The 16,481-nt window shown below is 59.5% G+C and overlaps 1 protein-coding gene across 7 annotated transcripts in view; it reads left to right on the top strand.

Moving 5' to 3' along the window:
* AHDC1 (AT-hook DNA binding motif containing 1) overlaps nt 1-16,481 on the top strand; it is a 64,958-nt gene that overhangs the window by 41,178 nt on the left and 7,299 nt on the right. For 4 of the 7 annotated variants that reach the window (XM_040229720.1, XM_040229726.1, XM_040229721.1 and 1 more), the window contains 4 exons: nt 2,283-2,460; nt 7,785-7,896; nt 8,028-8,065; nt 8,445-13,355. In XM_040229720.1, the coding sequence (XP_040085654.1) occupies nt 8,519-13,312 (4,794 nt within the window). In that variant the 5' untranslated portion in view covers nt 2,283-2,460; nt 7,785-7,896; nt 8,028-8,065; nt 8,445-8,518 and the 3' untranslated portion in view covers nt 13,313-13,355. Of the gene's footprint in view, nt 1-2,282; nt 2,461-7,665; nt 7,897-8,027; nt 8,066-8,444; nt 13,356-14,317; nt 14,508-16,481 lie in introns of all 7 variants that reach the window. The other 3 variants (XR_005719146.1, XM_040229724.1, XM_040229725.1) reach the window with 3 other exon arrangements.

The raw sequence follows: 16,481 nt of genomic DNA, 5'->3' as shown, positions 1-16,481 counted from the left end.
GCTGGTGTCTGCAACCAGAACAAATCTCCCCCAGCCAACACCCCCTGAACAAGGAGGCCAGAGCAGCTAATGGGAAACATGTGATGCTGCCTTGCGCCTGGAGCACCGTGAAGGGAGCCTTAGTCCCAGCTCAGCCCCTGCTCCCACCGCCCCCCCACCCTTGCTGCATTCCCCCCACCATGCTGTCCCCTGCCTTCCAGCCCGTGTGGGCACAGTCACAAGTTCCCCAGTCATTTCCATCTCAAGGGGTGGGGGAGCTGGCCGTTATCAGTTGGGGAATATCAGGTTGGGGAGGGGCTGGGAGCAGCTTTGCTCCTCAGGTCGCCCCAGCCCCCAGGGCCAGGCAGACCTCATGCAGACTCCCCCCCAACCACCAGCACCATATGTAGGAGAACAGGGCCAGGATGAGCTGAATTCCAGGGGCCTGGATGGGGGGCCGCCAAGCCACCCCCACTGGAGGGCTCTGGGGCCACCCAGATTTCCATCTTTTCCACCCTCCTGGGCCTCTGGGGAGCTGCAGAGGTGGGGGCTCCCTGAGGGCTTGGGAGCTGCAGAGCTGCATTTCTGTGCCCACCCAACCATGGGGGGAGGGGGGATGGATCAGAGGAGGGAGGCTCTGGCAGGTTGAAATTCTCCTTCTCTGCCTGTGGATAAATTGTCCCTAATCCAGGCTTGGGGAGTTGTCTGGCTCCTACAGAGAGAGAGAGCAGGAGATAGGGAGGGAGGAGGGAAGCAGGCGTACAAACAACGGTGACACAGACACACACTGTCACAGAGTCCCACATACACGTGTGCACACACACGCACTGACAAGCTACATGAAGGTATCACACGAACACTGAAGCACCACTGTGCTGACAGGCGCACCCTGGCACACAGACTCACACATGTCAACACTGACGCAGACATACAGTGACGTGGCACAAGGTCCTACTGACAGACACAGGTGCACAGTGATGAGGTCTTACACACGCACGCGCAGGGTCACAGTCAAGCACACACTGGCCCGCGGTGAAACAGACCCACAGGGATGCTGTGACCAATTGCACCATGAGCCTGAAAACCCAGAGGAAGGCAGAGGGAAGGAGGGAGACGCCACTGATCCAGTGATGCCAGTGCCCCCAGTCACTGGCCTCGAGATGGGAAACCTGTGGGGACAGTAGAGGGTCCACTCCCCTCCCCACCCCAACGCACACACATCCAGAGATGGGCGGAAGTCAGTTCAGCTCCTGACATGGCCAGATGCAGGGTGTGTACACATGGGCACAATCACAGCTGGGTACACCTGGTCACACATTAGGCACATATACCTGTGTGTCCCCATAGGTGTGCGAACATAGGCTCAGCTGGACACACACAGAGAACTGAACAGACCCAGATACACACACCCACATGTATAAGTGAAGACACCAGCTCTAGTAAATAGCAGCACTCACACACACACGCACACACACGCACACACAGAGACAGTCCTATACATGGGCACTCTTAAACACACATATACTTGCATAGACATACACAAATACACAGAGAAACATACAGAAGGCTAAGTAGACCCAGGAAGTCACACACAGGTGTATTTGCCCAGACAGCTGAATGCTCACAGACATGCAGGATCTCTTTAACATGCATGTACATACACGTTCCCAGGCAACCAAAACCTATAAGCAGTCCATGAGGCCTGGTTCCCAGACCCCTCAGGGTTCAAGTACAAACCTCAGGGAGGTAGACAAATGGGCAGGAAGCAGAGTGGGTGAGGAGGGCCCTAGTTATTAAAGAAAACGAGAGAGAACCAGTCTTGGATGGAGAATGGTAAATGCCAGCTGCGTATACACCCCTCATGAAAATCTGAAGTCACCATCACTTTGAACAGTAACTCTCACACCTGCATTGTAAGTGAGCTCTTAACATTTATAGTTTCCCTAGAGCACTTCTCCCCGTTCATAAACTCTCCCTATTTTATAGATTAGGAAACTGAGAGCCAGAGAGGTTAACTGACTTGCCTGAGATCACACAGGTGATGAAAGTTGAGCCAAGGACCATTTTGACTCCAAGACCAGGTTCTTTTCACCATAGTGTATGTGTTCTTGTTCATGCATACATATCTGCCCATGCAGAGATACTGCCTGGGGTTTCAAGACATAGTTCGTAGTCCCCAGTGAAGTGAGGTTGGAGCCAATTTCTGTGCAAGACTAGACCCACCTAGGATGCCCTCCTGGTCCCCCTGTCTGGTTCATCTTGTATCCGTGCTTATGTCTGGGGTGCTGTTTTTGTTTTCACAGATGGGAGCTTGCCTGCCTATCTACCTATTGGCCTGGACCCCAGAGCCTGCCCAGCTAAGTGCATGCAGAGGGCCCTGGGTTCGGGGTGATTCTCAGGCTGCCGAAGAGACCACCCTGGAATCACTGGCGAAGACAGGCCTTTGCTGCTGAGCTGGGCCTATCTGCACAGCTTGCTCAGGTAACAGTGTACAGAGAAGCTGGGTCTGCTGGCCACCCCAGGAAGTGGGGATCAGGGATACTTCCTTCTCAGTCCTATCAGGGATCCCTCCCCTCCCAGCTTAGGCCAAAAAGAGGCCCTTTAGTATCAAAATACTATGACCACACTTACTCATACTCCCCGTTATCCAGAAAGGCAAGGTCCATGGATATACAGCCAGTTCCCCCAAGTCCTGCCTCCTAGTTGGGGGACCTGTACCTGGATGACCTGAGAGAACTGGGCAGTGAAAGGGGTTGTCCCAGTGACCAGAACCCAGGGCAGAGGTAGAAACCAGAATGCCTGCTGTGTGATGCTGACTCCCCAGGACCCCTCTCTCCTAGAGTCTGTGGAAGTTGAGAGGACCTGGGGAGTTGAGGTACGCTGGGCTGCCCTCCTGGGATGAGATGGGGCAGGGCCGGGGGCAGGGACCATCTCCCTAGCCTGGACCCAGATGAGCCCACCCAAGCAGGCTAGAGAGCCGCAGAGGCCAGGTGGAGCGGCCCTGCCCTGCAGAGGCAACTCCCCAAATTGACACATGAAGCCTCAGGCTCCAGGAAGCTCCCTAGAGCCCAGCCTGCCTGGGGACCCCACCCAGCTTCCAAAAGAGCATTCCTGGGGCCTGAGGTCTGGGGGGGTGGAGTCTCCTGGGATTGTCAGGGTGGGGATGTCAGAGCTGGGTGTACCCAACTGTAAATGTACAGGGCATCTAGTGTGCAAGTACTCTAGCTTGTGTGCAAGCAGGCGTGTGTAGGATTCTGTCCTGAGGTGTGCAGGGTGCTGTACATAGAAGTCTAGGTGGACTGGGCTGGGAGACATTCACAGGCTGCATACATGGTACATGGGAGTGAGTGTGCAGGACTCAGGGTGTGTCCTGTGCAGATGTGGGGAGGCTAGAGTGTTGTGTGTGCCATGCTGGGTGGTGTTCCTGGGCAGGGTGCTAGTGTACACTGGAGAGGTGTGCAGACAAGACTCTGAATACACCGGGGTGATACACGGGTACACACTGGGTGTGGTGGATCATGTACATAGAGGTTCTTCCGCGTGTCACCAGGGAAGCATGTGTTGAGGGTTCTGGCTGCACACACGGGGGGATGTGTGTGCACGTGGCTCCATTTGTGCTTTGGAGGTGGGCTGGGCAAGGCTTCAGCTAAGCTGGGCTCAGCAGTGCCCAGCCTTGTGGCCAAACTGCTGAAGTCACTTCCTTTCCAGCAGCAACTTTCCAGGAGGAGGAGTTTTTCAGACCTGGGCGGGGAGGGGTGGGGGGCGGAACAAGGAGCTCTCAGGGGAAGGAGGTGGGCGGTGGTGAGGCTGTGGGGAGGGCCTGGTGGGGCTGGAGGAGGGGTGTCCTCCGGGAGACAGAAGGAAAGACAAGGACAGGAGTCTGGAAGGGCCTAGGGCAGGAGGGGATGGGGGCGGAGCAGGCGGGAAGCACAGTCCCTGGGTGACCTCGGAGAGAGGAAGGGAGGGCCGCCCGGCAGGGTGACCCTCGGGTTCAGCCAGAGCTGGCGGTGGTGCCTGCACACCTGGCACCCAGGGCAGGGGGCTGGCAGGGGGCGGGTCTAGGGCAGACCTGCTTGCCAGGTGCCCTGCTCCGGGCAGGAAGGGGGTGGGCAAGGGCTGCACAAAGGAGCTCTGTGTGGCTGGGGGTAGGGTGGGGTGGGGTGTGCTGTGCTATTGGGGGGGTGGCCCTGATGATTCCAGGGGGCGGGGCGGGGCTTGCTCCCCTTGGGGGCATCAGTGGCTCTAAGGGGACACCTAGTGGCGAGGGAGGGTAGTGCATTGAATGACCTAGGTGGGAGGGGTGAAGAAACTGAGAGGAGGGGGTGGATTTAGAAGTCAAAAATTAGAACTGGTCGTTGGGACCAGGACAGTTCAAGGAAGCTGCAGGGAAGGGGGCTGACTCTCTGGACAGTGGGGAAGTTTGGTTCAGAGGAGCTCAGCAAACCCAAGTGCAGACACTCTTCCCTGTCATGGCTGTTTGTCCTTAAGGGCTTTGCTTAACCTCTCTGAGCCTCCGTTTACATGCCAAATAAGTGACAGCTGCCCGTTACTATTTTCATCATTGTTATTTTTTTGGTAACGATTCTGGTTCGGAGTCAGGTTGGAAGATCTTCAGGGGTGGGTGTGAGGGGGGCTGTAGAGAAGGAAATTGAGAAGAGGGGGTGATGCATAGTTCCTGAGTGGGGGGGGGGCCAAATCCCGGGAAATGAAGGCCCCCCCCCCCCCAAGGGAGGTGACTGGGGGGAGGTTTCACTGCAGCAGTGATAGCCCCCTTTGAGTTTTCCATTTGAGGACATCCCTGGGCCTTCGGTCTGGGCTGGGAGGGAAATGGTGTGTGTGGGGTTGGGGGGTGGGGGTAGGGAGGAGGCTGGAGAGAGGGTCATGAGGCCGGAAGTGAGAGCTGGGGCTGGCAGCCCGGCTCCCCTGGGGAGGCTGCGGGTGGGGGAGGGGGAGGCTGGCTGGGGAAGGGGTGGGGTGGTCAGAGCCGCAGCGGGGGAGGGTGGGGCTGGGGACTCAAGGATGTGGGCTGGCCCTTCCCGGCACTGTGCGCAGCAGGTTGGGGCCCCCAGCCCCCCTCCCAGCCGGCGGGTGTCCCCACAGGCAGGCTCAAGACACACTGACCCAGAAGCAGACAGACGATGGACAGTGGACCCTTTGCGACTTTGTTCACAGACGTGGGGATAGGTGGTACCCTTGGGAGGGGGTCCAAGAAAACGTCTGCCTGGGTGTGGTGGGGAGGGGAGCCAGTTGCTTCCCTCAGATCCTGGAGGCCGCGGACAGTCAGGAGGTCTGGCAGGACGGCGCGCCCAGAGGTCTTCACGGGTGGGTGGAACAGAAGCAGCCGCTGGAGAGGCGGTTTGTCTCTTCTGCCAAGGTCACACCCTCAGGCCCCCAGTGGGAGGTCTCCAGAGTAGGGAGGGTTGGTGAGCCCCACCCTCATCGAGAGAGGGGCGGTGGCTTGTGGTAGGCATCTCCAAGAGGGCAGTGGGAGCCACGGGTCAGGCGGGCTGTTGGAAATAGGACCTGGAGATTCCAGAGTCTGAGCCCCTTCCCTCCTTCGTGAGTGTCTTACTCACAGTTCTTCCCGCAAGAGCAGCGGTGAGATTCTTGAAGCAGAGAGGGCCTGGCCTAGAAGGGGCCCGACCACAGTCTGCAGGCGGGCATGAGAGAGAACAGAACCCGAAGTGATCTAGTAAATGGGACAGTGAGGAGCAGCTGCGGCCTGGGACCTGAAGAGACACGGGGGGGTGTTCTGCTTGGATGAGCAACACGCTGGGGCCCCCCCTCCCCATGCTATCTTGTGGTCTTGGGCAAAGTCTGTTTCCCTCTTCCGGTCTTAGTTTCCTTGTCTGAAAAGTGGGAGGGGCATGAGGTGACACTGGAACAGTGTACCCACTGGGAGGAGCTGATGAAAAATGCAGATTCTCAGGGCCTTCCCTGGTGAAGTGAAGTGAAATGAAAGTCGCTCAGTCGTGTCTGACTCTTTGCAACCCTATGGATGTAGTCCATGGAATTCTCCAGGCCAGAATACTGGAGTGGGTAGCCTTCCCCTTCTCCAGGGTGGTCCAGTGGTTAAGACTCCGTGCTTCCACCACAGAGGACACAGGTTCGATCCCTAGTTGGGGAGCCAAGATCCCACAGGCTGCACAGTACAGCCAAAACAAAACAAAACAAAACAAAACCCCACCAGATTCCCAGATGTCCCTTCAGATTTGTGAATCAGACTCCCTGGACTAGGGTCTGGATATCTGGAAGGTTACACAGCTCCCCAGGCCCAGTGTTTATAAGCCCAAGGGTTAGGTGATTTTAAGGTTCCTCCCAGCCTTAATTTAGACCACAGCTCTAGAAGAAGCACTTTCAGTAGTGGCCAGAGGAGCATTGCAAGAGCTGGGAGTGGAAGGAGGCTTTGGACTTGGCAGAATTAGAAATCTTGCCACTTAGCAGCTATGTGACTTCAGGCAAGTTATACAACTGCTCTGGACTTGCTTCCTCTGTAACATGGAGGTAATAATCCACGTCTCCCTGGTTCACTGAAGATGCAGTGGGTCATATATGTTGAGGTGCTTTGTAGATGGCATGTTGCTGCCCACCAGAGGGTCGTGGACAAGTGGCCCCGCCCACACCACTGTCCCCAAGTCAGCTCTGCTGTTTTCCTGTGGAGTATAAAGTGATCCTCCCAGTGATCAGGGCCCATTCAGCTTCCTGCTCCCCTAAACCAGCTCCTGGGGATCAGCCAGGGCCCTGAGTCCCCGGGCTCCTTTGGGAGTCGGACTTGCTTGGATCTAAATCCCAACTCAGCCCGACTAGCTCAGGGAGTTGCTCAGTAAATGTTTACGTAGCATCTATAGCCCAGGCCCTGGGGCCAGGGGATATAACGGTAGACAAGACAAACTTGGTCCTTGACCCTGAGAGCCCACACTCCAGGAGAAGACACACTGAACAGCCAGTCACACAAGTAATTGACTGCAGTCCTGATAAATACTGTGAAAGGGAAATAAAGGGGGCTCTGAAAGTACGTGGCAGGGCCGAGCCAAGGCTAGAGGTGGCAGGGGAGCGGAGAATGTCCCTTTTCACATTCTTAATCTTCCTCCCTCCTTCCACATCCTACCTGGGTCCCACTTTGGGGTCTGGGGAAGAATGAGAGAGAGCCTTATGGAGAAAGGCTGATTGATCTGCGTGCCTCATTCATTCGTTTGTTCGGTAGATATTTTTTGAAGCACATTTCTGGGTCGTGGTGTTGGGGGATACACTGGACAGCAGGGCGGAAATCCTTGCCCTCATGGTGCTTACCACCTTCCAGTGGGTGGTTTCCTCGACTGTAAAAGTGAGGGTGGTAATTGTATTGATTTCAGGTTTGCAGGGGGGGTTAGGTAAGATGATCCATATAATGCACTTAGTCCAGTGTTTGGCAACAGAGAAAGTGCCCCCAGGACACGAACTTTTATTGTTGTTGACTCCTGGTATGATTGTTGAATCTTGGACCTCAGGCGCTCTTCAGTTTTTCTCTGCTACTCTTATCCCACTAATAATCACATCACTTATGATTGTCTCATCAGTGTTTGTCTACCCAGTGTTTGTGCTCAGTAGACACTTCACAAATACTGAGTATATGAATGAATGAATGAATGAATGTTACTTCATCTCTGAGCCTCCGTTTCCTCATCTGCAAAATGGGGTTATTAATAGCCCCTACCTCACAGGATTGATATGAAGAATTAAATGAAACGATGCCTGGACAGCTTCCAGCCCAGTGCCTGGCGCCCAGTAGGTGCTCACTAAACCTGAGCTGCGATGGTCCTTTCCAGGCGCTGTCCACGCCCCGAGGCCTGGGCTCAGGCCAAAGTTGCTTCACAACACCCCCAGCTGACAGCCAGCGACTGGCAGAGCCCCCAGGCACGGGGGCCCTCTCTCTTCCAGGTCAGCCAGAGTTCCTGGGGAGCTGGGCTTGGGGTGGGGGTGGAGATGGGGCCCTGTGGGCAGGGGGGCAGTGGTTGGGCTATGGCTCCCAGACCACTGAGGTGGCCTCTTGTCTGTCTTATTACCCACAGAGATCTCCAGTGTGACAGCCCAGGCGGCAGAGCCGAGGGTGAGTGACCAGGGTTCACCTGGGGGACGGGGCAAGAAGGAAGAGGCCATGTCCTTGACAGGACCTCCAGGCCCTTAAATGTGATCTGGAGTGGTTGCTCCACCCTGTTCATGAGCATCCCTCTCAAAAGCAGGTGAATTATTCTCCCCTAGTCCTCAGCCCGGGTCTAGACAAAAGTGGAGGCACTATCAGGAAGTGGAACTGGGGCCCATGGGGGTTCACGGTGCACGTGCTGACTTAGGAAATGCTGAAGGTCGCCAGAGGTATTGGGCTTCGGGAGGGGACTCAGGAGAGGGGTGCAGGGGGCCACAGGGGATACGGGAAGCTGATGGGGGCTTGGGTGTTCAACGAGGGACCTGCTGCCTGTCCCGCCCAGCAGGTCCTGGTCCCGGCTTCTCGCACCCTCATGTCAGTCCCGGCCCCGCCCGGCGGCCCTCGGAGGACAAGGTCAGGATGCGTGTGAAGCCCCAGGGCCTGGTGGTGACTTCCAGTGCCGTGTGCAGCTCTCCTGACTACCTCCGGGAGCCCAAGTACTACCCCGGCGGCCCCCCCACCCCCCGGCCCTTGCTTCCTGCCCGGCCCCCTGCCAGCCCACCCGACAAGGCCTTCGCCCACACCTTCTCCGAGAACCCGCGCCCACCCCCACGCCGGGACCCCAGCACCCGGCGCCCACCAGTCCTTGCCAAGGGGGACGACCCGCTGCCCCCGAGGGCAGCCCGTCCTGTCTCCCAGGCCCGCTGCCCCACACCCGCGGGAGACAGTAGCAGCAGCTCCCGAAGGCGCTGGGACAACGGGCGGGCGACCCTGCGTCCAGTGGTCCAGCTGATCGACATCATGAAGGACCTGACCCGGCTCTCCCAGGACCTGCAGCACAGCGGCGTGCACCTGGACTGTGGCGGTCTCCGGCTCAGCCGCCCCCCCGCCCCGCCCCCCGGGGACCTGCAGTACAGCTTCTTCTCCTCACCTAGCCTGGCCAACAGCATCCGCAGCCCGGAGGAGCGGGCCACCCCCCACGCCAAGTCCGAGAGGCCCAGCCACCCGCTGTATGAGCCTGAGCCTGAGCCTCGGGATAGCCCCCAGCCTGGCCAAGGCCACAGTCCCGGAGCCACGGCCGCAGCCACGGGTCTGCCACCAGAGCCTGAGCCCGACGGGCCCGATTACTCAGAACTTGCTGATGCCGACATCCTTAGTGAGCTGGCCTCCCTCACTTGCCCCGAGGCCCAGCTGCTGGAGGCCCAGGCCCTCGAGCCACCATCGCCTGAGCCTGAGCCTCAGCTCTTGGACACCCAACCCCGCTTCTTGGACCCGCAGGCTCTAGAGCCGCTCGGGGAAGCTTTGGAGCTGCCGCCCCTGCAGCCCCTGGCTGATCCTCTGGGGTTGCCAAGCCTGGCGCTACAGGCTCTGGACACCCTGCCCGACTCCCTGGAGTCGCAGCTGCTTGACCCGCAGGCACTTGACCCCCTGCCCAAGTTGCTTGACGTCCCCGGCCGCCGCCTGGAGCCCCAGCAGCCCCTGGGACCCTGCCCACTGGCCGAGCCCTTGCGCCTGGACTTGTGCTCACCCCATGGCCCTCCGGGGCCTGAGGGTCACCCCAAATACGCCTTGCGGCGCACTGATAGGCCAAAGATCCTGTGTCGCCGACGGAAAGCCGGACGGGGACGCAAGGCAGACGCCGGCCCTGAGGGCCGCCTGCTGCCCCTGCCTATGCCCACCGGGCTGGCTGCTGCCCTGGTGGAGCCGCCCCCGCCGCCTCCGCCTCCGCCTCCTGCCCTGCCCGGGCCAGTCCCCATCCCAGAGCTGGAGCCCGAAGCCTCCCAGACCCCGGTGGTCCCTCCCCGAAAAAGCAAGTGCCGGGGTGTCCGGCGCATGGTGGTGAAGATGGCCAAGATCCCCGTGTCCCTGGGACGGCGAAACAAGACCACATACAAGGTGTCGTCTCTGAGCAGCAGCCTGAGCGTGGAGGGCAAGGAGCTGGGCCTGCGCGTGTCAGCGGAGCCCACCCCACTGCTGAAGATGAAGAACAACGGCCGCAACGTGGTAGTGGTCTTCCCACCCGGCGAGATGCCCATTATTCTCAAGCGGAAGCGCGGCCGCCCTCCCAAGAACCTGCTGCTGGGCCCCGGCAAGCCCAAGGAGCCGGTGGTGGTGGCAGCCGAGGCAGCCACCGTGGCAGCAGCCAGCATGGCCATGCCAGAGGTGAAGAAGCGCCGGCGGCGGAAGCAGAAGCTGGCGTCCCCCCAGCCATCCTATGCGGCGGACGCCAACGACAGCAAGGCCGAGTACTCAGACGTCCTCGCCAAGCTGGCCTTCCTGAACCGCCAGAGCCAGTGCGCTGGGCGGTGCTCCCCACCCCGCTGCTGGACGCCCAGCGAACCCGAGTCCGTGCACCAGGCGCCCGACACCCAGAGCATCTCCCACTTCCTGCATCGCGTGCAGGGCTTTCGCCGGCGAGGTGGCAAAGCGGGCGGCTTCGGTGGCCGGGGAGGGGGCCACGCAGCCAAGGCCGCCCGGTGCTCCTTCAGTGACTTCTTTGAGGGCATTGGCAAGAAGAAGAAGGTGGTGGCCGTGGCAGCCGCGGGGGTCGGGGGCCCCGGCCTCACTGAGCTGGGGCACCCGCGCAAGCGAGGCCGGGGGGAGGTGGACGCCGTGACTGGGAAGCCAAAACGCAAGAGGCGGTCCCGGAAGAACGGGACTCTGTTCCCGGAGCAGGTGCCCAGTGGCCCCGGCTTTGGGGAGGCAGGCACTGAGTGGGCTGGGGACAAGGGTGGCGGCTGGGCCCCTCACCACGGGCACCCAGGCGGGCAGGCTGGCCGAAACTGTGGGTTCCAGGGGACCGAGGCCCGGGCCTTTGCCTCCACTGGGCTAGAGAGCGGGGCTTCAGGCCGTGGCAGCTACTACAGCGCGGCCGCGCCCACGGGCCAGGCCGAGCTCAGCCAGGAGCGCCAAAACCTCTTCACCGGCTATTTCCGCTCCCTGCTCGATTCCGACGACTCCTCCGACCTCTTGGACTTTGCCCTCTCGGCCTCTCGGCCCGAGTCCCGGAAGGCATCAGGCACCTACGCAGGGCCCCCCACCAGCGCCCTGCCTGCCCAGCGGGGCCTGGCCACCTTCCCCAGCCGGGGAGCCAAGGCCAGCCCAGTGGCCGTGGGCAGCGGCGGGGCTGGGGCTGAGCCCTCCTTCCAGCCGGTGCTGCCCGCTCGCCAGACTTTCCCACCCGGCCGGGCAGCGAGCTATGGGCTCACCCCGGCTGCTTCAGACTGCCGGGCTGCAGAGACCTTCCCCAAGCTGGTACCCCCACCTTCCGCTGTGGCCCGCTCACCTACCACCCACCCGCCCACCAACACCTATCCGCCACAGTATGGCGGCTATGGGGCTGGACAAAGCGTGTTTGCCCCGGCTAAGCCCTTCACCGGCCAGGACTGCGCCAACAGCAAGGACTGCAGCTTTGCGTACGGCAGCGGCAGCAGCCTACCTGCCTCGCCCAGCAGCGCCCACAGCGCCGGCTACGCCCCCCCGCCCGCTGGTGGGCCCTGCCTGCCACCAAGCAAGGCCTCCTTCTTCAACAGCTCCGAGGGGGCCCCCTTCTCTGGCTCAGCCCCCACACCTCTGCGCTGTGACAGCCGGGCCAGCACAGTCTCGCCTGGTGGCTACATGGTGCCCAAGGGCACCACGGCCTCTGCCACCTCCGCCGCCTCCTCGTCGTCCTCGTCCTTCCAGCCCTCGCCTGAGAACTGTCGGCAGTTTGTGGGGGCTTCTCAGTGGCCTTTCCGGCAGGGCTACGGAGGCCTGGACTGGGCCTCGGAGGCCTTCAGTCAGCTCTACAATCCTGGCTTCGACTGCCACGTCAGCGAGCCCAACGTGATCCTGGACATCTCCAACTACACCCCGCAGAAGGTGAAGCAGCAGACGGCCGTGTCCGAGACCTTCTCCGAGTCCTCCTCCGACAGCACCCAATTCAATCAGCCGGTGGGCGGCGGTTTCCGGCGTGCCAACAGCGAGGCCTCGAGCAGCGAGGGGCAGTCGAGCCTGTCCAGCCTGGAGAAACTGATGATGGACTGGAACGAGGCCTCGTCCGCCCCTGGTTACAACTGGAACCAGAGCGTCCTCTTCCAGAGCAGCTCCAAGCCGGGCCGTGGACGGCGGAAGAAGGTGGACCTGTTCGAGGCCTCGCATCTGGGCTTCCCGTCGTCCGCCTCGGCCACTGCCTCAGGCTACCCGTCCAAACGGAGCACCGGGCCCCGGCAGCCTCGGGGTGGCCGAGGTGGTGGCGCCTGCTCGGCCAAGAAGGAGCGGGGCGGGGCGGCGGCCAAAGCCAAGTTCATCCCCAAGCCGCAGCCCGTCAACCCCCTGTTCCAGGACAGCCCGGACCTCGGCCTGGACTACTACAGTGGGGACAGCAGCATGTCCCCGCTGCCCTCCCAGTCGAGGGCCTTCAGCGTGGGCGAGCGTGACCCCTGTGACTTCATGGGACCCTACTCCATGAACCCATCCACGCCGTCCGACGGCACGTTCAACCAAGGCTTCCACTGCGACTCACCTAGCCTGGGGGCCCCTGAGCTGGATGGCAAGCATTTCCCGCCGCTGGCCCATCCGCCCACGGTGTTTGACGCAGGCCTGCAGAAGGCGTACTCGCCTACCTGCTCACCCACCCTGGGCTTCAAGGAAGAGCTGCGGCCGCCACCCACAAAGCTGGCTGCCTGTGAGCCCCTCAAGCATGGGCTTCAGGGGGCCAGCCTGGGCCACGCGGCTGCAGCTCAGGCCCACCTGAGCTGCCGGGACCTGCCGCTGGGCCAGCCTCACTACGACTCCCCCAGCTGCAAGGGTGCAGCGTACTGGTACCCGCCAGGCTCAGCTGCCCGCAGCCCACCCTACGAAGGCAAGGTGGGTTCGGGGCTGCTGGCTGACTTCCTGGGCAGGACGGAGGCTGCATGCCTCAGTGCCCCACACCTGGCTAGCCCACCGGCCACACCCAAGGCCGACAAGGAGCCGCTGGAGATGGCCCGGCCGCCCGGCCCACCCCGTGGCCCCGCTGCAGCCGCTGCTGGCTATGGCTGCCCACTTCTTAGTGACTTGACCCTGTCCCCCGTGCCGAGGGACTCGCTGCTGCCCCTGCAGGATACCGCCTACAGGTATCCAGGCTTTATGCCGCAGGCGCATCCCGGCCTGGGTGGGGGCCCCAAGAGCGGCTTCCTGGGGCCCATGGCGGAACCTCACCCTGAGGACACATTCACCGTCACCTCCCTGTAGTGCCAACTGAAGTGCCGACTGGACCTCGAGGTTTTGTTCCTGGGTGAGTCTGAGGATGTGGGTGCAGTGGGCAGAAGAAGCCTGGGGGCTGGGGCTGGGGAGGCGTGAAGATGTTAGAGCTTGGGCAGGGGGCAGAAGGATGGCCTCGAGCCAGAAGGACTTGAGGGCAAGACTGGGGACCCAACAACAGAATAGGGAGTTGGGATTCAGGGGGTCTGGCGTTAGCTATTGGAAACAGTCTTAGGGAGGAGGTGAGTGCTTGAGCAGGGAACCCAGCCTGGGGCTTAGACATTCAGGGGTCCCATTTTTTAAATGGCTGGAGGACCGTAGACTGGGTGGGGCCGACTGGTTTGGTTCATCAGGTGTCCATTCCCCTTAGCCATGCTCGGTCCTGAGCAGGGACCACCCGAGTCCCAGCACACACTCCTCACTTGACCTCTTGTAAGGGAGGGTGTTTGCATCACTGCGTAAGACAGATGAAGGAAGAAAGCAGGTTGGATAATTACCCACAAAGGCCCATCCAGGATACTGATCCTGCTGGCTTTCTTGTCTCCCTGGGAACTTCATTTAATTCAAGATGCAGTCTGACAAAGGCCAGGCTGAGGGTGTGGCTAGGATGTCCTTTTCTGGCCTCGCAGGGTACCCCAAAGGCTATTATTCTACAGGGGTATTGGGATTTCACTGTCTGGGAACCTCCAGCCAATGGGTCTGTCCCCAGGAAGGATGTTGCCTGCTTAAAAAATCCCAGGCCCTTTCCTGAAACCAAATTCATTCCTTCAGAATTCAGTTAAGTATTGTTAGGTATTTCGATATTGTTTTATCAGGTACTGTCACCTCCTTCAGTATTCTTTAAGATTTTGTGTTCAAGAAAAGGAAAATAAAAGAGGGGGAAATGCCCCCAAAATGGTCTAAGGGGACAGAGTTGAAGGAATCATTTTCTTGATGGAACAGCCTGCTCCAGAAATGCAGCCCTTAGTGGCCCTTCATTTCCCCCTCTTGGTACAGACCTGTCGCAGAATTGACCTGGACATGGTGCATAGAGATGGAGTGGGCTGGGGGGTCTGTCTGAGCCTCTCACCGCGTCCCACACCTCTGTGACTGCTGCAGCCTCCTGGGAATGTCTTTTCTTTGAGAAGGAATGACAGGGCTTCTGGAAAGCCCCATCTCTGCTCGAGGGAGGCCATTCGAGGCCAAGGTGACTCAGGGTCCTGAAGTCATGTCAGTGGAAACTTATTACCCCCTCTCCGCCTGATCTCAGCTCCCTTGGTGCATGGAGATGGCAAAGGGCAGCACGTGGGAGTCAGGAGGCCTGGGGAAAGACCATTCCTCAACTGGCCAACTTGCTACGTGCCATTGATAAAGCTTTTGCCCCTCCTTCTTTCTCCCCATCCCCCCAACCTCTGTTTCCCCATCTGTTGAAGGAAATTGACTTTGGTAATCTCTTGGGTTCTTGAAATTCTCCATGGCATAGAGAATGGACCAGACTTTCTTGGGGGCAGCATATTTTTCCTCGTAATGAAGCCAAACCAAGATTAAAATGGCCTTCCATTCCCCATGCACCTCATTGCAAGCAGCAGAGCCACAGATCTAAAGCAGGCCAGGGAGAAGCTGCTTAGGGTTTAAAATGTCAAACTCTTGATCCTTCTCACTGGAGGGAAGATGTCTCATGGATAATCCAGAAAATGTGAAATAATCTGAAAACCTTTCCTCAGGGGCTCTGGGTGGGAAAATAAACCGGTGTGGGGGCTGGGTGTTTGGGCAGGTCACGGCTCAGTGAGATACATAATGGAACCACCCAGTGAGGCCTGAACGCAGGAGGAACTGGGACACCATCCAGCCCCACATTCTGGCCCGCTCCCCACTCAGAGCTGGGAGTTGACAGCGCTAGTCCTCAGACCGAGGCACTCAGTCGTTCCAGAGACATCCGTCCAACACCCACTGCCTGCCAGGTGTTGGGGACACAGCAGTGAACACCACAGTGAGCTCCTGGTCCTCAGGGGGCTTCCAGTTTAGAGGGAAAGACAGGAAACAAGAATACAAAGTATTTGGTAATTATGGACATAGGAAGGACCATGCAAGAGAAGTAAAGGTCAGAGGCTGCAAAGGTCTGCAGCCGGCTGGCCAGGTGCTGAGGCTGATGTCTGAAAGACGAGGGCGCGTCAGCTAGATAGGGAGGGGGGCAGAGGGAACGGCAGTGGGTAAAGCCTGGAAGCCAAAAGCAGCTCAGCTTTGACCACCTGATGGGAAGACAGTAACACTAATGACGGGGTGAGGAGGCAGGGCCAGATCATGCAGCCATTGGAAGGATTTTGAAGTTTGTTCGAAGACAAAGGGAAACCATTGAAGGGTTCTGAGCTGGGGTACCGCGGGTGGCGGTGCACCAGGCAGGTGTTGGAGGGAGACCAGCAGCGGTAGCTCAGGCGAGCAATGGTGCTGGCTTGGACCGTGATGGCGGGAAGGCTGTCCCCCCTTCTTCACCCAGGATGGCACATACGCCCTCATCTTGGGCAGCCCCCACTCCCAGTGCCAAGGACTGATTAAAAGCATTGTGGGGAGTGAGGAAGTGTTGGGGATGCAGGGAAGGAGAATGGTAAGGAAGAAGAGTTAACAGTGGGAGAGTCACTGTCAACAGAGGGCTTAAACAAGGAGGACAGTGACACACTCATTCACCAGCAGGGCAGCGAGCCCTTTTGACCCAGAGCTGGGTGCGGGAGCAGTCACTGAGGTCAACCTCGCATCTTGAGCATCACCCCCACCTACCCTCTGATGCCTGTCCCCATGCCAGGTACGGCCCCTGTCCTCGAGGGCCCATGGAAGCCAACACAAGCCCACAAAGAGCCTCAGGCGTCTGGGCATGAGATGGTAGGGAAAAGCAAGCCTCGTGCACCAGGAAGGTGGGCCATGGCCCCGAAGTCACCTCTCTGTCCCTTGGTAAGAAAAGGGACATGTATTCGTGCTGGGCCATTTGTACAACACAGCCTCACTGGCCCTTCACAGCAGCCTGAGGGGTCAGGGTACTTGCCTCTTCCATCAGCGATTCGAATCTCTCGGAATGCAGGTGCAGCTCCAAAGGTTGCCCAGGGAATCCACGGGTAGGAAACAGCAGAGTTGGAATTTGAACCCAGCACCCCACCCTCCTGGATCCTGGATACTCTGCCTTGCGGGTCCC

This window comes from Oryx dammah, unplaced genomic scaffold (genome assembly GCF_014754425.2).
Source record: "Oryx dammah isolate SB20612 unplaced genomic scaffold, SCBI_Odam_1.1 HiC_scaffold_27, whole genome shotgun sequence".
NCBI classification, from domain to species: Eukaryota; Metazoa; Chordata; class Mammalia; order Artiodactyla; family Bovidae; genus Oryx; species Oryx dammah.
The sequence above is the reverse complement of the archived record's forward strand: the minus strand, read 5'-3'. Positions and strand labels throughout refer to the sequence as shown.